Raw genomic sequence first — 22211 nt, 5'->3', positions numbered from 1 at the left:
AACATCTTTTTATCTCGGTGGTATATATGGCCTACTGGAAGCCAGTCAGTTCTGTGCCACATTAAATAGTCCTTTTTTCCTTTTCTTTAGAGGCACAGTTTATATTTTTTCTTTTTTTTTTTTCTCTTAGTTGTCATCATCTACTTTTTATGTTGGCTATCAGCTCTTTTCTTCACACATTAGTTCCAATAACTAACGCTTAGTAGAGTTGAGTAAATGCTAAATAGTTTACATGCATTCTGTTACATAATATATAGGTCCTATGGGAAGACTTTTGTTATTATTTCCATTTCAGAGATGATGAAGCTCAAGCTTAGAGAGCATAAGTAACTGGTGAAGAGCACAGCTGGCTAGGAAGTGGTATGTGGATTCCAACCTGAGTCAATCAGGGCCTGAGCCCCATCTCACCCTCCACACAGAAATGTGCTTCAGAGCATGAACTCTAGAGCTGACTGCCTAGGTTCAAATCTGCTCTGCTGTTACAGCGTGACCAACTCTTCTTGGTTTGTCCAGAATTTCCTACTTTAAAATTTCAAATCTAGCCTGGTGTGGTGGCACACACCTGTAATCCCAGTGGCTTGAGAGGGTAAGGCAGAAGGATTGCAAGTTCAAAGTCAGCCTCAGCAACTTAGTGAGGCCCTAGGTAACTTAGCAAGATCCAATCTCAAAAAATAAAAAAGGGGATGTGGCTCAGTGGTTAAGTGCCCCTGGGTTCAATCCTGGGTGCAAAAAAAAAAAAAAAAAAAAAAATCAAATTTAGTGTTCTGAAACTCCTTCGGTCCCAGGCAAACTAGGTCCATTGGTTATTCTACACCTACTACCAGTATAACTATGGACTCATTTCTTAATCTCTTTCTGTTTTCCATATGTAAAAAAAAGGGCTAGTAACTGTCCATATCTTAGAAGGTTGCTGTAAAGATTAAGTAATCTATGGAAAGCACTTAGGAGAGGCCTGGTGGGGATTTATTATTACTGATTCCCATGGTTTTCTTCTAATACATTAAGAAGTTATTAACCCAATAGACACATTTGGCACAACTGTGTCCAGAGTAAGACTGCTAGGTCCTCACAGTTTTCTGTTGAATAAATGATACTGATAAAGTGCACCAACCTCATGATATCAATTTTAACATCTTCAGTATTTTTGATTGATTACAAGATTGTTCAACCAGCTAGATAACATTGCTGGGTAACTAAAATTGAGGTATTTTGAAGAAGATTTCAAAGTACGTAAAGTAGACACAGGGGACATCATTTGTTGCCTCTAACACTCAGTCCTCCACTTCTTCCCTCCTGGCAGGGCCCCCACTTTATCCAAGTCACCTCTTGCTGACTTTCATCAGTGGTTCCCAAAGGTCCATGTGGTGTGCGCCTGGTCTCCAGTATGACAGTACTGGAAAGTGGTGGCATCTCAGAGATAGGGTCTAGCCGGAGGTCGTTAGGTCACTGGGGGCAAGCTATGGAAGGCAATTTGGGGACCTCAGTCTCTTGGCTTAAAGGGGATAGAGACAGGATGAAATTGGCATAGGTCATGGGATTTCTTGGATTCTACAGGAAAAAGCCATCTGTCTGCAATCATGTGTTCTTTTTTCAGGAAAGGGGATAATGATCCTAAAATTAATTAAGACATTAAAAGAGTAGCCACTGGCACCTTGGGCCTAGTCCTGGGGCATGAGGCTATCTCCTCCTCAGTTTCAGAGGGTGGGCCCTTCTCTGGCTTCAGTGGACCAGGATGCTACAAATCAAAGCCTCAGGGAAGGACTACTGTGTAGGGCCATGGGGGTGGGGCTGCAACCTTGGACTGAGGGGACGACACTTCCCCGGACAATGGGACTAGAAGGTGGGGCCAACTTCTCAGTGGAGGATGAGGTATTAAACCAAAGAGGATTATTCTTAGTCATAACAATCTAACTAAAATTGCTCCGTTAGATTTTGAACATTTTGGGGACCTAAGACTCCTTTCTACTTTCTGATTTGTTTCCTTTGGAACAAAAATATCTATCTTATGCCTGCCCAACAGCTGCATTTTGCAAGTAGATAACTTCTCTAATTTCACAGGCTTAAATGCAGGGGAGAATTTGCTTCAGCATGAGCTGTACCTCCAATCTTACTCACACTTGAATTAGATGATGTTGGATAAGGTTTGGGACTTACAGTTAAGGCTAGAAGGGGGAGAGCCTTTGGGGCAATTAGGATGAGTGAAAAATTATGCACATTAGAAAGACATGAATTTTGAAGGCCCAGAGGGCAGAACTATGTTTTCCCTAAAATTTACATGTTGAAGTCTTCTCTCTCAGTACCTCAGAATGTGACTGTATTAGGAGACAGGGCCTTTGGAAGAGACAACTAACTTAAAATGAGGCCACGGGGTGGGTCCTAATGCAGTGTGACTGAAGTGTTAATGTGAAGAGGAAATGTGGGCATAGGGGTGAAATAGTGTGCAAAGATGATCCTTCACCCAGATGAACCTCCAACGATCTCATCTTAGACTTCCAGCTTCCAGATGGTGAGAAAATAAATTTCCATCATTTAGGCCACACGACGTGTAATATGGTGTTATGGTGATACTAGTGAACTAAGACGAGAGGCGCTCCTAACACAACGATTGGTATTGTAAACTGGCAGATCTGAACACACACACACAAAACACACAGAGGGGAAAGGCCCACTGAAGACGCCACAGCCAGGGAACACCAAGACTGCTGGCAAACGTCAGTAGCCAGAAGAGGAGCCTCACGGATCTCAGAAGAAACCATCCCGCTAACAATGTGAACCTGGGTCTCCAGCCTCCAGAGCTGAGCCAAGGGTTCCTGGGGTCTGACCACTCAGTTTGTGATACTAGTCCCAGCTCCAAAAAACAAATGTTTTGAGCTTTCTGTCATGTGACCCTCAGTGCTTTCTAACATGTTCTGTACTCTCTTCATACAGTGTTGCTTGAAATGGTAAACTCCAAGATGAATCAGAACAGCATGATTTTGAGAAAGAAATTAAATAAGATGGGAAAAAGATGAAAGCAGAATAAAAGACGGTCAAAGAATAACTCAATCTAAGAGATCGAAGAAAACGAGATGCATTTGGATTTGGCAGCTGCCTTGGAAATTTGAAACACCCACATTAAGATTAAATATATTCATTTTATGACTTGAGGGGAGGAGTAAAAGATGGAAGCTATCTGTGAAAAGTGCTATCTAAGAAATTTACGCAAGGTCAGAAACAAGAGCCCCTGAATTAATAGAATGAGTCCTCCAATTTTCACAAAACTGGTGAAGTCTCGAGGAAAATTAAAAAAAAAAAAAAAAAAAAAAAAAAAAAAAAAAAAAAAAAGGTGTTAACAGAATTAAGTTGAAATAAATGGGAAAAAAAGGAGGTTGCAGAAATAAAAGCCATCTCACTAAGCATTCCTGTATTTGAGCTTCTTCTCTGAGAAGAATGTTAGATGCTGAGCATATCGACACAATAATTTATCCATCTGGCAAGAAAGAAAGACCGTTTTATAGAAGGGCTCAAATCAGTGCACTGTTGCTAGAAAACTGCTGTACCACACACCCACCTGCAGAGGTACATCTGGATCCATGGTAAACGGGGGGATTTTGTCAGCCCAAGGCAAAAATTTCTTAGTCTTGTGGTCCAGATAATAATCAAAGATTGTTCCCTGGGATGGAAACTTTACTGCTTTCATCTCTTTGTGCCACCACCGGCTGAAGTTGGCTTGGTGATCAGAAAGCTAAGCAGAACAAGAGAAATCTTTATTGCAGCTTTAAAGGTGATTTTGAAAACATCAAAGCCTGCTCAACACGGGGTTTGCAGTCTACAGAGGAATAGTCACCAAGGAAACTTCTGGAATGGGACTGAGGAACTTACCAAGTCTAATTAATAACTAGATATTCGTCATGATGAGTGCTAGTGCCATAGAAGTCCAAAGCTGTAACTGCCACATGTCCATGAGGTAAAAATGCAGTGGAAAAGTTATTAACTAAGAAAGCAAGCTAGTTCGGTGAACCTCAGTTATTCACTGAGTTATTGTGCAATTACTATGCCAGGTACCATAGGAGAGTGGTTATAAAATGCTGGTTTTGATTTATACCAGTGTTCATACCAATTTATAGAAAAAGGAGAAAAGTAAGTAAAAAGGAGTACTTTTAAAAATTGGTAAGATTGATTTAAATACCGTCCTTTATTCTGAGTTTATAAACTCCTTGGTCCTTTTGTTGTGAAAATATCTTTTGTTTTACAAAATGATGGTACCACTAAATAGGAATTTTTTTTTTACCTGACTATGCATAGCAGCATTTATTAAACTTGTCTTTCTTAATTTATAGGTATTATTTTTAAAAAGCATTTATTAAGAACTTATGAAAGAATTCTCAAGACAACATAACCCAAAGGTAGCATATCCTGTTCCGTGCTTCTAGGAAATTTTTTTTTTTTTATTGTAAACAAATGGGATACATGTTGTTTCTCTGTTTGTACATGGCATAAAGGCATACCATTTGTGTAATCATAAATTTACATAGGGTAATGTTTGATTCATTCTGTTATTTTTTCCCTTCCCCCCACCCCTCTTTTCCCTCTATACAGTCCTTCCTTTCTCCATTCTTGCTCCCCTCCCTAACCCTAACTCTAACCCCTCCCTCCCCCCATTATGTGTCATCATCCACTTATTAGTAATATCATTCATCCCTTGGTTTTTTGAGATTGGCTTATCTCACTTAGCACGATATTCTCCAATTTCATCCATTTGCCTGCAAATGCCATAATTTTATCATTCTGAGTAATATTCCATTGTACATATATGCCACAGTTTCTTTATCCATTCATCAATTGAAGGACATCTAGGTTGGTTCCACAATCTGGCTATTGTGAATTGAATTGAACAGCTATGAACATTGATGTGGCTGTATCTCTGTAGTATGCTGATTTTAAGTCCTTTGGGTATAGGCCAAGGAGTGGGATAGCTGGGTCAAATGGTGGTTCCATTCCAAGCTTTCTGAGGAATCTCCACACTGCTTTCTAGAGTGGCTGCACTAATTTGCAGCCCCACCAGCAACGTATGAGTGTACCTTTCTCCCCACATCCTCGCCAACACCTGTCGTTCCTTGTATTCTTGATAATTGCCATTCTAATTGGGGTGAGATGGAATCTTAGGGTGGTTTTGATTTGCATTTCTCTTATTAATAGAGATGTTGAACATTTTTCCATGTTTGTTGATTGCTTGTACATCTTCTTTTGTGAAGTGTCTATTCATTTCCTTAGCCCATTTGTCGATTGGATTATTTGTATTCTTGGTGTAGAGTTTTTTGAGTTTTTTATAGATTCTGGAGATTAGTGCTCTATCTGAAGTATGATTGGCAAAGATTTTCTCCCACTCTGTAGGCTCTTTCTTTGCATTGCTGATAGTTTCCTTTGCTGAGAGAAAGCTTTTTAGTTTGAATCTATCCCAGTTATTGATTCTTGCTTTTATTTCTTGTGCTGTGGGAGTCCTGTTAAGGAAGTCTAGTCCTAAGCCGACATGTTGAAGATCTGGACCTACTTTTTCTTCTGTAAGATGCAGGGTCTCTGGTCTGATTCTGAGGTCCTTAATCCATTTTGAGTTTAGTTTCGTGCATGGTGAGAGATATGGGTTTAGTTTCATTCTGTTGCATATGGATTTCCAATTCTCCCAGCACCATTTGTTGAAGAGGCTATTTTTTCTCCATTGCATATTTTTGGCCCCTTTGTCTAGTATGAGAAAATTGTATTTATTTGGGTTTGTGTCCGTGTCCTCTATTCTGTACCATTGATCTACCTTTCTATTTTGGTACCAATACCATGCTGTTTTTGTTACTATTGCTTTGTAGTAGAGTTGAAGATCTGGTATTGCAATACCCCCTGTTTCACTCTTCCTGCTAAGGATTGCTTTAGCTATTCTGGGTTTCTTATTCTTCCAGATGAATTTCATAATTGCTTGCTCTATTTCTGTAAGGTACATCATTGGGATTTTAATTGGAATTGCATTGAATCTGTATAGCACTTTAGGTAGTATGACCATTTTGACAATATTAATTCTGCCTATCCAAGAACATGGGAGATCTTTCCATCTTCTAAGGTTTTCTTTAATTTCTTTCTTTAGTGTTTTGTAGTTCTCATTGTAGAGGTCTTTCACCTCTTTTGTGAGATTGATTCTCAAGTATTTTATTTTGTTCTAGGCTATTGTGAATGGGGTAGTTTTCCTAATTATTCTTTCCAAAGATTCATCACTTATGTATAAAAATGCATTAGACTTCTGTGCATTGATCTTATAAAAGAAGTCATCAAAAGCCTACCAACAAAGAAAAGTCCGGGACCAGATGGGTTCTCAGTCGAGTTCTACCAAACCTTTAAAGAAGAGCTCATTCCAATACTTCTCAAAGTATTCCATAAAATAGAAGAGGAGGGAACCCTCCCAAACTCATTCTATGAAGCCAATATCACACTGATACCTAAATCAGACAGAGACACATCGAGGAAAGAAAATTTCAGACCAATATCCTTAAAGAACATTGATGCAAAAATTCTCAACAAAATTTTAGCAAATCACATACAAAAACATATTAAAAAGATAGTGTACCATGATCAAGTGGGTTTCATCCCAGGGATGCAAGGTTGGTTCAACATCAGGAAATCAATAAATGTAATTCACCATATCAATAGACTTAAAGTCAAGAATCACATGATTATTTCAATAGCTGCAGAAAAAGCACTTGATAAAATACAGCACCCCTTAATGCTCAAAACACTAGAAAAAATAGGGATAGTGGGAACATTCCTTAACATTGTAAAGGCCATCTATGCTAAGCCCATGGCCAATATCATTTTAAATGGTGAAAAACTGAAAGCATTCCCTCTAAAAACTGGAACAAGTCAGGGGTGCCCTCTTTCACCACTTCTATTCAATATTGTCCTTGAAACTCTAGCCAGAGCAATTAGACAGACCAAGGAAATTAAAGGGATATGAATAGGAAAAGAAGAACTCAAACTATCCCTGTTTGCTGATGATATGAATATATACTTAGAGGAACCAGGAAATACCACCAGAAAACTTTTAGAACTCATAAGTGAATTCAGTAAAGTAGGAATTTTTATAATATGCCTTTACTTAAAAAGCAAATGGCTAGCATCATTCCAACAAAACTATATTGAAACTTTGTTGATCTTTGAAATTCTACACCTGGGAACCTCTGCAGGAGGAGGGAGAAACGGAGGAAGGTGTGGCTTGCTTAAAGCAGGGCGCAGCTGAAAGGTCTGGCTGAATCCTGAGACCAGCTTCTGTTGGCTCCTGTCCTTCAGGCAGCAAGCAGACTCTCTTGACTAGAACACACTTGTTTTTATATAATGAGAGATACAACAGGCTTTTGTTGCTAGATTCGGATTAGACAATAGAGGAAAGAAAATGGAAACTGTGTGCCAATAACAATCAAAACCCTTGTATATCCATAGGGCAACCTGGCCCAGTGACCCCCTACATCCATAGGATAGACTTAGTGAATTTTGGTAAAATTCAAAAGCATTGTCTAAGTCCTCTGCTTTAGCAATCTTATCTAAAGACCTCAACTCCCATTATGCCCAGGAAAAATTCTTAAATCTGCTTTTGCTTTGATGTCCCCATGTCCTTGAACTATGATCCACTTTCAGAGTCTTTGCATGGAGGGCCTCTCCTACCACCTTCTAAGCCTGCCAGCTCATTCTCCAGCTCATTCACAAGTTAATGAGTTTAGACTCACATTATTTTCTGGGGGGAGCATGGGATATTTTATCACCCTAAAAAATTGATCTTACATCAAAGCAAACCAATTTGATCTTAATTCATGGACTATCACTTACCTGGAGTTCTCTGGAGGAAGAAATTTGCTTTACCTAACAATTTAATCAGCAAAATTATTTTGGTGAAAAATCTTTATCAATTCATTCATTCAACTAAAACACTTTATTTTTCTGTAGTTGGGAAGAAAACAAATAAGATCTCCATGGTCACAGAGTTTACTGGGAAGACATGGGGGGGTGCATGATGTAAGCAGAGGCCAAGCCAATGAATGTAGGAGAGTGCCCTACATTAACTGGGTGTTTAGGGAAGCCATCCTTGAGAAGAGGCGGAGTAGGGAGAAGCCCATTCTATGAAGAGTCCAGAATGTGCAAAGATCCTGGGGTTGAAAGATCCTGGTGTGTTCAAGAAACAAGCCAGTGTCTCTGAAGTAGATGGAAGGACAGGACATGGCAGAGGATGAGGTAGGGAAGGACAGGCAGGGCCAGAACCAGAGGATTTGGAAATAATATTAAAATGTTTAATTTAACCTTCAAAGCGAAAGGAATCCATTAAAGTGTTCTGAACTCTGGAATGTGTCATATGATTCAGTTTACATTTCAACAGATCACTCTGACTGCTGAGTAGATAATGGATTATGAGGGCAAATGTAGAAGCAGGAACTCCAGGGGGAGGCGACTTCAGAAGTCAAGTGAGAAATGTTGGCAGCTTGCTGGAGTGCAGGGAGTCAGCTGAGACCCATTTTGGAGTTCTCTTCAATGACCTGGGTGAGGAACACCCAGAATTCTGTTGCTGCACTGTGAATCTGCAAGGGCACTGGCTAGCATGGTGCCCTTAAGCAGGGTAATTTACTTCTCTAAGCTTTTATTCCTTCTTTGTTAAGGAAGAATAATTGTATCCATCCATGTAGGTTTTTATTTTTATTTTTTTAATTCAATGATAGGGCCTATGAAAAACCCTAAGCAACATTCTAAGACACGTAGCAGGCACCTGATTTGTTGAACTAATGAATAGCTATCCTAAAATCGCTTCTTGTGTCTGCTTCATTCTCATTCCCAGCCCCATGGCCTCTCTTAGGAATGCTTTGTCATTAAAGCTCTTCTGAAAATTTAAAGATGTTGACGATAATGTTGGCTATTAATTGTGGAAAGAATTTATGGGAGAGGAAGGTGACCACTAATGCCCAGCTTATGGCTTAAGCCACTGAGTAGAACACCGTCATAAGTGGAAAACAGGAGAGACTAAGAGAATTCAGTGGGAGGGAGGAAAGAGGTACATCAGGAGAGGAAAAATCTCAGCTGTTCTCATTGTACCAGATTTTACAGACCTAGAAAAGGGGAAAACTTGTGAAAGTTGTCAAAAGAAAACCAGGGTGGTGGATGCAGATTCTTTATTTGACATCTCTGCAGGAGTACCCCACACATAGTGTAAAGCAGGTCTTGGAGAAAAAAAAAAAAAAACCCACAAAGTCACCCAATCTTGACCCTCTTAAACCAGCACTGGCCACTATAACCTAGGAAGCACTTGGAGATTACAGAAGGAAATTTGGCTTCTGTCAAGGGCTGTCATAAGATCCTCAAGGCCAAATGAATGCCAAGTTTATTTATAAGAGATGGTAACTAAGTGATGAAAAGCAGAACTGGCCCACAGGTTACATCAGCTCTTTATTTTAGCACCTACAACAAGTAAACCAACAGAAATGTGGGTCACTCTTGGCTGTGATGCCTTCTGATGTAATTCCCCTGTTCACACCTGGAAAAAGTTAGGATGCTTTAAAATCGTGTGCCATCTGTTTTTCATGTACAGATTCAGGATTATGCATGGAAGTACTATGACCATGAGAGGTTCTGAGGTACCATGGACAATGTGGCCATTGGAGAAAGTAAACTTGGACGGGGATCCTGCTGTTGCCATTTCCCAACAGTGGGACACGGAGCAAAGTACTTCATCCCACTGAGCTGAACTTTATCTGCAGAATGAAGATACTTGGAAGACTTATCATAAAGATGACATGAGAAAAATCCACACGGAGGTGGAGATGAGACCCGCATGTTTCTTTCACTTTTGTAAGTCCAAGTTGTTTGTCTGTATGGGGTGTACATGTTTATGCAAATTTTTACCTCAAGTGTTTCCCACAGGAAATCAGAAGCCACAAAAGGGTTATGCAAAAAAAAAAAAAAAAAAAAAAAAAAGTATACAGGCATGATAGATTCACTTGAAGCTGAAGGAAAAACCGGTGAAAAGAAATTGGTATAGGATTGGTGATGGTTCACAGATGACTATCTTGGGAACAGTGTGTGACTGATCTGAGCAACTGGGAACAGTGAGACCTATCTGAAGGTTACTCTATGCCACGGACTGAGTCATGCCACCACCATTGCTGCTCCACCCTGCCAGTTCAGACGCAGAAGCCCTAACTGCCCACATGATGGTATCTGGAGATGGAACCTTTGGGAGATAATTAAGTTTAGATGAGGTCATGATGGGATGAGTGCCCGTGTAAGAAGAGACGGCAGAAATTGCTGCCTTCTCTCTCTGCCACATGAGGACAGAGAAGAGGCCAGAAAGACAGTCCTCACCAGAACCCAATCATGCTGGTACCTTGATCTTGGACTTCCAGCCTTCAGTATGGTAAGAAGTAAATTTCTGTGGTTTTAGCCACTCTGTCTAAGATATTTGTTATGGCAGCCTGAGTTAAGCTACTGTGAGAACTCAGGGCAATCTAAGGATGACTGACTCCTGCTTTAGGGCTGTACACAAGAGAGTGAGGAGACAGACTCAGCAGCTACTTTGTAAGTGAAACTGAAAGAGTTTGAGACCATGGGATGTGGAAAAAAGGAAGAGTGATTTTCCCACTCTTTTAATTAGAGCAACTCAAAAGAATATATCACTCAGGAGAATAAAGTTGAAGAGAAGGAGCAAATTTGGGTGGGGCTAGAGGAAGAGGTGTGTGTCAGGTACAGAGTGTGCTGGTCTGTGGATCAGCATGCAGCAGGTAATACTCTGGAGGCAGGTGGACACAGCCTCGAGCTCAGAGGGGTGAGCCAGGCTGAAGGCCATGAACTGCACTGTCAGCTGCGGTGACAACCGTCTGCCTGCATGGGATTGCCTCCAGAATGCACAGGTTCCAGTGAGAACAAGGCAAGCAGAGAGGAGTTAAGATAGCATAACAAAACAACAGGAATCATGTATCAACCCCCACACCCTGCAAGTAAAACTGGGGCTGTCAACCATTTCTCAATATACCTGATCTTGAAGCAGGGTGCCTCCAAAAGCCCAGACACACGCAAAGACAAAATAGATTTCATAAACTTCTTTTGGGCTATCCAAAGGTACATTTTCAGGAGTTAACAAACACTCCAGAAAAGCACAAATGGTCTAAAGAAAAAGAAACAGCCAATTAGTTTTTAAATAGTAAAACAGGTTCAAAGGACTTTTTTTTTTTTTTTTTTTTTTTTTTTGTGGTGCTGGGAATTTGAACCCAGGGTCTTGTGCTTGCGAGGCAAACACTCTACCAACCGAGCTATATCCCCAGCCCAAAGGACTTTTTATTACAACTTTTTATTATCCTTAGGCCATTATATAATTTTTCAGAACTCTGACTTGCTACATTGGGAGAAGAAAAAAAAAAATGATTGCCTTAGGCATTTAAGTCAATCCCCCAAGTTTTTAAATCACTTTTAGCCAATTTAATAGTCCAAGAAAAATAAATTACTCAAAATGAAAATTTTAATGATTAAATTAATAATCACTGGACAAACCAGGAAGATATATGAGCTAAAAGAAAAACAATAATGAATATTTGTTTATATTCACTATAAATAGGGACTCTTATTAACATGGTATTCTGTAATTTGCTTTCTCACTTAAAACCATATCAAAGGCATCTTTCCTGATTGATAAGTGTTGCTCTGTAATATAATTAGGGTTGAATCTTTCAGATTCCACTGGACAGACAGGCATTGCTAAACCTGTCCTCTTGTGGATACTAGGCAACCCACTTTCCTTAGGGCTTTGGCAGCCATTTTTTTCCACCTGGTGTCATAAATTTAGAAAGCTGAACTAGCAGCCTTGCCAGTGGCATTTTTTGGACAGCAGACTACATTTAACCTTGGAAGAAATGCTGTTCAGGAACTTGTTCTTCATACCCTGCAGGTGAAACAGAACACATTCTGTTGGTCCTGTTTAAAGATACCGCATGTGCAAGGCAATCTTGTCAACCTTGCAGCAAAAAGCTTTATCATATGAAACAGTAACCAGAGATGAACAAATTTAGGGCTAGTTTACTGAAACACAAAATGGTTGTTTTTAATTAGCATTGTCACAGACCCTAAAAATGAAAGAAACTCTCACCCTGGTTTTTGGAGGCAATAATAGAATTTGGTCACTATCACACATCTGCACAGCAATGGAAGCTTAGCATTGTTTTTTGTTTTGTTTTGCACCAGGGATCAAACCTGGGCACACTTAACCACTGAGTCACATCTGCAGTCCTTTTTATTTTGAGACAGGCCCTTGCTAAGTTGCCGAGGCTGGTCTCAAAATTGTGATCCTCCTGACTCAGACTCCCAAGTCACTGGGATTACAGGCATTCACCACCATGCCTGGCTGAGTATTTCTTTTCTAGCCACGAAAAATGGGGAAATGATTTTCTTCAAATAGTTATAGCACTATTATAAAATCTTGCTTGATTTCTATTTCACATCATCCACGTTTACCAATTTGAAACAATCTTTTAATAAAACTCATCAACTTTGTTATCAGGAAAAACCTCAGGGTTTTGCTCTAAGTAGAAACCACATTGTTTTAAGGATCAGTTAAACAGACTGAAGGGTCTCAATGTGATGTTATTAGGTGAACACTCCAATAAGTCTTATGATAATTCTCTTTTCTTCCACAGTACTTGAAAAACACTTGGAGTTCTGCATCAGCAATTAACAAAATAACACTTTAATCCATATACTCAAAGAGTTAGTATACTTTGACAAAAATAATTTTTTTTTTTTAAAAAGATCTTTCCTATACTGGGAGACAGTTCATTAATATTTTAAAGCCAGACCTCTTTTTTTTTTTTTTTTTTTTTTTGCAGTGCTGGGGATTGAACCCAGGGCCTTGTGCTTGCAAGGCAAGCACTCTACCAACAGAGCTATATCTCTGGCCCTTAAGCCAGGCCTTTTAAGTTACTTTCTTGTACCCCCATTTTGGTCTCAAATTCCTGTACTTATAAATAATCACAGAAAACAGACTACTCCATAAGACAGCAGCTTAAAAGGAGCTAGGGGTAAATGCTATTTCTGAATACTACGAAAAGGAAGAAGTGAGAGCAAAAGTCATATTAATTCCTACTGACCTATTTTCACACTACTCTTGAATGAAAAAGTTCACACCAGAGAATTGCACAAATACCCAAGTCAACTTGAGAAAGAACACGATCATGCTTCTGCAAGGATTACACCAGAGGAAGTCTAATTAGGCTAACCACATAATTAATTCATTATGAATAAATTCAGACCTGCTTTCAGAAATAAATTATACCTCGGATAATTACTGTTGAATACTATCGTTTACTTAATTGGTGTGTGAATTATCCAAAAACCTGAACTTTCCCTTCTTATTATGCCTGCAACTATTTCTAATTTAGCTTCAAACAAAATTTGGTTACACAGTAACTTAATGGTAACAAAGTACTTAGAAACCAATTTTGTTCCTACAGGAAAGAATTAAAAAAAAAAAAAAAAAAAAAAAAGGTTTCAATTGTGACCCTTTTGTGAAGTTGGATATTTGTAAGGACTGGGGACAGCTTTTCTTCATGCTGAGATTATGATCACAATCTTCATTTCTGTGCACTGTAAATTATTTCCCTTCGCTTCCATGACAACAAATCACACATGCCCTTCACTCTTACCAGTTGACTCACAAGGAGGATCAGAAAATTATTCCAAGAATATTATGAAATCTTCATGTAGATTGACAGGCAATCAGGAATATTCTGGGGAGGGAAAATCTGTGGGTGACGGTACTTAAAGAATTAGGACCACCTCCCTTACTCACTTTTGGACATCTTTCATTGCACAGATTGACTTTATTCACAAAACATACTGAGGCTGGCCCCAGAGGCGCATGTCTGTAATTTCAGCAACTCAGGAGACTGAAGCAGGAGGATGGCAAGTTTGAGGCCAGCCTGGGCAACTTAGTGAGACTCTGTCTCAAAGTAAAAAATATAAAGGGCTGGGGATGTAGCTCAGGGAGAGAGCACCCCTGGGTTCAATCCACAGCACTAAGCAAAACAAACCCCAAACATACTGAGTACCTTCTCTGAGCAAGTTACACAGCAGCTAGAAAAACTGAGGCTCCTTGTTCTTCTAATTCTGTTCCAACAAACTCGGGAGGAACAAACATTCCACAAACACATTTAGCATCTGCTATGTGCTAGGAACTATGTAAACCGCTGGGTGTAAGAAAATGAATAACATATGACTTTAGTCCTTCCGTTAATAATCTTGAGAAAAACCGACCACAAATCCAAATGACAACATGGTGTGAAGCGTGTGATAGGGGTTTGCAAAACGTTCCAGGGAAACCAGGGCCTGAGGCAGGAGCATCCTAACAATCCCAGAAATCTTTCTACCTTCCTAAGCAAGCAAAAACATGTGCTGTCTTTGTCAAGCCCCATCAGGACCTGAATGTCAGACAGTGTAACTGAGGACAAACCTGCACCAGGCTATTCTCTGGAATTGAGGTGATGGCCTTAAAGCTTGTTCTCAGCTTATCCAAGCATGCTGGAACATATTTATCAAAAAGAATAGTTAAATTGGCCTTTTCTGATTGATGCTGTCTTCTGTCTATCCAACTGGCCACATATCTGAAAAGAAACACAGAAAAGCTTTTACTGAACACCAGGCTTGAAAAGCAGAATTTCAGCACGTGCAGAGTTCCCCTTCAACACAGCTTGCTGCAATACTTCAGGGATCTGTTTAGTGGGGTCGTTCTGTTTCTCAAAGCAGAAATATTTTAAAATGGCCCTTTAAAAATTTGCTTTAATGGCCATTTTTAACTTAATGAAAAGAATGCAAAAGAAACTTCTAATAGCACTTAGAAGCCAAACACAATAGAGGGTAAGGAGGCCATTATGAAGCATTTAGAAGGAAGTGCAGCCCGTCATTCCCTCAGGGACGAACTGTTTTCATGGCAGAGGCCTTATTTATGACAACAGCCAGGAATTTTTCTTGATTACATTTGGCATCAATTATTTAGTAATGAGAAATCAGTTACAAAAGAGGTGAAAATTCCACAGGGGCAATTTCAAAGGACCTCCTTTTCCACTGGACTCAATGTTTCTGACAACCGGTAGCTGATAATGTGTTTCCAATCACAGGCTCTGAAGTGGGATCTTATGCTTTTATAAATTGATATATCTGTACACACACACACACACACACACACACACACACACACACACACACACATCAATCTGAACCTTATAAAATTTTAATTTTGATACATTAAATACCTCTAACATATTAATAAGCTATGTATCAATAAAACAAAGCATGACTTAGTAGCATCCAGAGTAGTCTCTGGGGTGAACTAAGAGGTGCTAAATGAGAAATAATCACTGAGGAAGTTCTGATCAAGGAAGAAGCAGAGAAAATAAATACACTCCACAGCCAACAGGGCAGCAGTGTGACCACAGGCCAATTGCAGCTGCACTTGGCTTTAAGCGAATGAGATTTTACATTTTGAGTATCAGAAGAAATTAGGGCAAGCAGACTGTTGTACAAAAGGCTTCCTTTGCTTTCCATGAGACTTCATGGTAGGGTTTTATTAAATAGTCAACTGTCTTATGCCATAGTTAGATTTATTAAAATGTCATCTGTCAAAACGTTTTCAGGTCCATGAGGAATGGTTCTCATGGAAGTCCAGATGGGAGAGTGATTTGATAGAGTATCTCTCAGTGGTAGTGATGGGGAACCACAGAACAAAGCAAAGCAGGTGGACAAAGCCATGAAGGTCACACTTATCCACCAGTTACTGGTTTTATTGTCCATCAGCTGTCGGAGTAGAATCTTGGTATCCACAGCTTATGGTGGAGAAGAGGACTGCATAAGGAGACAAAACTCTAAAACTCAGACTACCTGAATCTAGATTCTAGTGCCATCATTTTTAAACTGTGTTATCTGGGGTAGGTTACTTAACCTGTCTGTGCCTCAATTTTCTTATCTATAAATGAAGACAATTATAAAGACTTTCTTGTTGTGAGAATTGAACCAATATAAATGTAAAGTGCTTAGATTACTACCTGACGTGTAACAAACTCTCAGTTAAGGTTACTAATTAGCACCTGGGTTCAGATCTTGCCTCTACCTCTGTGTGCACTGTGAGTAAAGTAGTGTCTGGCATAAGAGGTGGCAGCTCTGACTGGTTTTAAGATTTTTATGTCCCATCTCCCCCCAAAGTCGCTTCCAAGTGTGTGAGGGAACAGAGGACATCTCAAGAATAACTAGGAGCAGTAGCCTCAAAAATAGCCCTGAAGGTTCTGCATTTAGGGATAGCTGATTACTATTCATTGAGCCACAGTGGTAGTAGCCTCAAAGAAATTACTGAGGGAATTGGCAAAATTTGAAAAAATGACTATTAGGTAACAGATTAAGGATACATTTCTTAGGTGTGTTAATCATATTGTGTTCATGTAGAAAGCTAACCTAGCTTTCAGAAGATAAATGCCTGAAGTACTTAGGGATGAAGTATCTTAATATCTCCAACTTACTTTCAGGTATTTCTGAAAAAAATAATAAAATATATCTCTATGCCTAGGAGAGAGAGAAAGAGAGAGAGAGAGAGAGAGAGAGAGAGAGAGAGAGAGAGAGAGAGAGAGAGAGAGAGAGAGAGAGAGAGAGAGAGAGACTGCACAGCCAGAGAGAAAGCAAATGTAAAATAGTAACAAGTGGTGATTGTAGGAATAAGGCCTATGGTTGTACATTGCACCTTTTCAACTTTTCTATAGTTTTAAACACTTGGAAACAAAAAAATTTGGGAAAAGCAAGACCCTAGATACTAGTTTAGAAAACTAGATTAATAAATATAATTGATCTCAGGAGTTAAGTGAATACTAAATTAATTAATACATGCAAAGTTATCACATTATGGCATTAAAATAAGGTGCTAAACTATCCAATAATTATGGAGTGAAAAAATCCCCTAACCCTGAAATAGCCATTTTCTGGCAGCTTACTGAAATGTTCTGAATGGGAGGTAGAAATATAAAAATATACTTTTGAGATGATTCCCATTGTTTTGGAAAGTAACTTGGCTAGATCTTTAGTTACACACATGAAAATTAAAACCTACCCATTCATCTTAGATAAAATAAAAACCTCAAAAAAGTAAAATCCAATGGTGAAGAGAGAGCTATTTAAGAATGCCCACTGGACACCTCTTTAAGCAACCTGGGACTTTGATGTACTGGATGAAAGTCCTTTTTAAAATGGGACTTAGAGAAGCTTTTGTTAGCCCAAATCTCCACATGATGTGACTGAAAGACTTGGGTCTTGTGGGGTCACTATGGAAATCTGCCACACCAGCAGGGGTGGGGGATCCCCTGAAGGAAGTGAAACCTGCCACCAGCAAAGGGGGCTTGTGGTCTCTATGTGGGAGAGTTGAGGGACGCTGGAGAGACTCCTTCAGCCAACATAGAAGCACCTCCAAGAGACAGAACTCTCGCTGGGCAAAGGAGCTATTAGCCCACAAATGACTCTCCATTTTAGACATTTAAAAATCACACCTGCCTCACCCAAATTCAGTGAACCTGTGCCTGCTGGGTCATGAGAATGGAGGTCTACCACAACCTGGAGGGAAGGTACCTCGTGGAGAAATTCAAGAGGGGCTGTGACCTATAATTAAGGGACACAGTATCCTAATGTAACCCTGTGGGGAGGGAGCCCAAGAAATAAACAGCCTGACTTCACCCTCTTCTCTCCCTCTCACTTCCTGCCAGGGATCCTCATTGGCCAAATAGACCAGAAGTCAGAGGGCAAGGAGCCCAATGACGTGGTTTGTGTGGTACAGCCTCTCAGGACCCAGAGCAAGGGGAGGAGGAGGGAGAATATGTTTGGAAGGAAAAACAGAAGGTATCTGACACGGGATGTGTGCCGGGCAGCACATGATTACCTGTAGAGATCAGTGGTTCCTACAGTGCAGAGTGGAACTGCTGAAGGTGACAAGTGGCCACCAGCACAAACTGGAAAGTGTAAGCATTTGAAGAGTAAGCAAGTGGGCACAAAATCTTGCTCTAAATCAAAGCATTTTCACTGCTCACGTAAGCATATTATATGCAAACACATATATGCTTATTAATTTACTTACATTTAAGTGCATCACATAAGCTATTATTTATTCACTTATCCAACAAATATTTACTGAGTTTGTAACATGTCCCATGTGTGTGAACAAGGCAATGTCCAAGTAAAAATGATGAAGATGTCCAGAGGTTCATTTAAATCCATCTAGTGAGCCTTAAATTTAATTGCCAATATCTTCTCCAAGTGATGATATTTAGCTTTTGTAACCCAAGATTGATTAAAAAAATGGATATGGGACAGATATTATTCCAAAGTTGATATGCAAATGATAAGCACATGGAAACATGTTCTAGATTACTAATCATTAGAGAAATGCAAATCAAAATTACAATTAGATACTACCTCCCCCCAATTAGCATGGCTACTAAGAGGAAAGAAGGGGGAAAAAGTATTGGTGAGAATGTAGAGAAATTGGATAGTTTTGTGCATTGTGGGAAGGATCGTGAAATGGTATGGCTCCTGTGGAAAACAGGATGAAAGGTTTTGGAAAAATTAAAAACAGAATTCACATATGATCCAGCAATTCTACTTTTGGGTACGTCCTAAAAAAGATTTGAAAATTACACTGGTGAAATAAGCCCATCACAAGAGGACAAATGGTGTGTGATTCCATTTACATGAGATACTCAGAATAGTCAAATTCAGAGATAAAGTACACAAAGGCTGCGTCAAGCCGAGAAGACGGAGAAATGGAGTTGTTGCTTAATGATTACAGAATTTCCATATGGGAAGATGAAGAAAATTCTGTGGATGGATGGTGGCAACAGTTACTCAATAAGGTCAACGTACTTAATGACACTGATCTAACTTATACTTAAACATGGGAAATTTTATGTTTTTTTTTCTTTTTTGCTATAATAAAAAAGAAAAGAAAGAAAGACTCACGGATTCCAGCCCAAATCTTGTGGGTTCACATATAGAATACCAGCTCTGGAGACAGTTGCTGGGGTCGCTGTCCTCAAATGATGTATCTCAAACAGAAGCCTCATGGAAGGAGTGAGGGCCACCCGCTCGTTGCTGGCCAGGGTCAGTACCTAGAATGAGCAGCACAGCAGTCAATACTAGCAAACTGTCATTGGGAGCAAGAGGAACACTGCCAAATTAGCTCCACAACCAAAGGGCTCTCCCTGGGAGAGCCAAGGGCTGCAAGCTTACCATCCCCGGTTAGAAGCACATCAGAATCAAGACCTCAGTTCATCCCTGAGATGGCCTGACTGATCCTCAAGGAATAAAATCGCCTAAATGACTTGTAAAGGTCAATTTCTAACCAACTGCGGTAATTACCAAGAAAAATGTAAGTTGACATGATTAGACTGAATGTCACAAAAAATAAATATTCTCCAGAATCTGAAACCTCACAGTTATCAGTTGTCCTATAGAAACTCATGCAGGTATGAAGACCTCAGACCTGTATGTTCTGATGAACAAGGTCTTGGTTCAGAAAACAGTGATCACAACTAACGTAAGGTGGTTACTAATTCTATTCTGGAGCAACGATGGCTACTGATTTCTCCATCCTGTCCCCAAGAATAGACTTCATGTTGCTTAATTGGTATTTCAGAGCCAGTTCTATCATATTTGGCTTTTGTTGGGATGCTGAATTAACCTTTGCAAAACACTTAGAAAGTGTTCAAATACAGTCTGAAAGCAAGAGGAACTTGCTCATTTCAATAGCTATATTCGCCAATTATCATATGGCACAAACTCATTCTTTTATAGTCTTAAGTATTCTATATTTAACCAAAGACCATATAGGATATAATAATTTATGCCTAGCTCTTAGAAACTGGTAAAATGTGAAACTAAAATCTTACACATATATCTAACTCTCGTTAAAGGTAATTAAATTTATAGAGATAAAGAGAATGTGTTACTTTAGATTTTGTGAAATTAAGAGAAATATGAGGAAAATGTCATTTATCAAAATAGTGATTAACATAAGGAGCACTGGGTTAATGAGTGCAAGCTAGAATTAACATCAGCAAGTGACTGGAACTCTCTGCACTTTCAAGATGCTACGTTTAAGGTTTGACGCTGCAGCATACTCACTTTGTTGTCATCCATGACCGTATTGAGTGATTCAATCCATGTGGGGTCAATATCTCCATCCAGGACTATCCATTTTGGACCATCATGCATGAGATTTGCTTGTTCTCGCAGAATGGATGAGAAGAGACCTATAAAGTAAACACTGCTAATATAATATAATAGAATTGAGTGTTGTATATTTCTAAAATAAATTTGTATTATTTCTCTGTGAAACACTTGAATTAAGTGAATAAAAAATAAATTCCTGCTTTTTTTCTTGTGGGCAATGAATAATACTTTTGTGCTCCATGTGGGCTCCAGATCCAATTTTACCATTTATCAATGGACAATTTTTACCTCCCAGGGATGATGGATCCTTACCTTCCAAGTCGGAGTTTTGCTGTATGTTAAACATGGATAACATTACTTTCCTTAAAGGACAGTTGTGGGGCTTTACTGAAGGAACCACACATAATACTCAAAACAAACTAAATGGAGGCCATCCTTTTCCATGCACATATGTTCAGTCTGTTTAGATTACATATTAGTTTATGACACCTTTCTCAATTTTTTTCAATAATATTTAAAAATTGTATGAATCTACATCATGTACAACCATAGAAATGAAATGATGTACCCCATTTGAGTACAATGAATCAAAATGCAGTCTGTAAAAAATTAAAATAATTAAAAAGAAGCACAATTCTAAAGTAAAAGCACTCAGAAGTGCCATATCTCTATGACATATTTGGTCACTGACATTTTATTAAGTTATCATTACTTCACAAGATCTACAGATAAAAACATTTTAAGCCCCTCGTCCCTTTTGCTTTGATGACATATCTAAGTGCGGTGTGTCACCCAGCATGTTTAATTGTTGCTGGCTTTTCAAACTCAAGTGTATAATACCAGGATGAACAATCCTGCCTGGTGCGTGCATGTGATGTGTGTCTTCTGGGAAGTATTTTATGTCAAAGTAAGTGAGAGCATCTAGCAGAACCTACCACCAGGATTTATACAGAACCCAGCAACCTTTTCTTACAGTCCCTGACATGAACAGCGTCCACAGACTTCACACATAAACAGAACATGGTTTTCTCCCTGGCATCATCTTTTATAAAAAGAAACTAGGTCTGGCGTGGTGGTACGTGCCTGTAATCCTAGGTACTTTGGGCAGGGGCGGTGCTGAGGCAGAAGGATGGCTAGTACAAGGCCAGCCTGAGCAACTTAGCAAGACCCTGTCTCAAAACGTAGCTCAAAGGTCGGGTGCCCTTGGGTTGTTCAATACTCAGTACTGTTAGGGAAAAAAAAAAAAAAAAAAAATAGGCAGCAACAGCAACTAGGCTAAATAGCAAAAATGGTCCCACAGATGAGAAAAGAGCTTATACAAGAGAGGAGGACCAAGAATGACAGTGTGTCCTACTTTACATGAGGTCATCAGGAAAGTTTTCTCTGGTGTGACATTTAGTGAGATTGCAATAACCCAAGGGAGCAAGCCATGCAGACATTCAGTGGAAGAGCGCTGCTGATGGCAGGAGCATCAGGTACCAAGGCCCTGGGATGGGAGGATGCTTGGGACAGCCAAGAGGCCAGGACTGATGATTACAGTAAGTGACGTGCAGAGTGCAGGAAACGAAGTCAGAGATGGCAAGGCATACCCGATCACCAGAGCCGTGCAGGCCGTGGGGAAGATTGGGTTCTAAGGGTGATGGGCACCCACTGGAAACTGTAGCCAAGAAGTAATATCTTGAAGTGAGCCCTCTGACATCTGTATGGAAGATGTGCTCAGGGAGACAGTGGAACTGCAGAGCTTTGACTATGCAACATCTTGAGAAGGTGAGAAGTACTGGAATACATATTAAGGTAAGGCCCATAAGATCTGTTGTGAGCTTAAAAGTAGGTGTCAGAGCAAAAGGACCTCAAGGACAATACCCAGGTTACTCTGATTACTGAGTCATGAGAGATTTCAACCAAAGCATCTGCTTGTTTGAAGATATAGGTATGGTGTCCCTGATTCAAAATGCTCAGGACCAGTAGTAGTTCACATT

The 22211-nt window shown here is 39.6% G+C and overlaps 1 protein-coding gene across 1 annotated transcript in view; it reads right to left on the bottom strand.

The window, feature by feature from the left end:
• DNAH11 (dynein axonemal heavy chain 11) overlaps positions 1-22211 on the bottom strand; it is a 335620-nt gene that overhangs the window by 154755 nt on the left and 158654 nt on the right. The window contains 5 exon segments of the mRNA XM_079151923.1: positions 3551-3724; positions 11024-11155; positions 14489-14639; positions 19021-19169; positions 20185-20312. Of these exon segments, the coding sequence (XP_079008049.1) occupies positions 3551-3724; positions 11024-11155; positions 14489-14639; positions 19021-19169; positions 20185-20312 (734 nt within the window).

Source organism: Sciurus vulgaris (assembly GCF_902686455.1).
Source record: "Sciurus vulgaris genome assembly, chromosome: 8".
In the NCBI taxonomy this organism is placed as follows: domain Eukaryota; kingdom Metazoa; phylum Chordata; class Mammalia; order Rodentia; family Sciuridae; genus Sciurus; species Sciurus vulgaris.
This window is presented reverse-complemented; position numbering and strand designations above follow the sequence as displayed.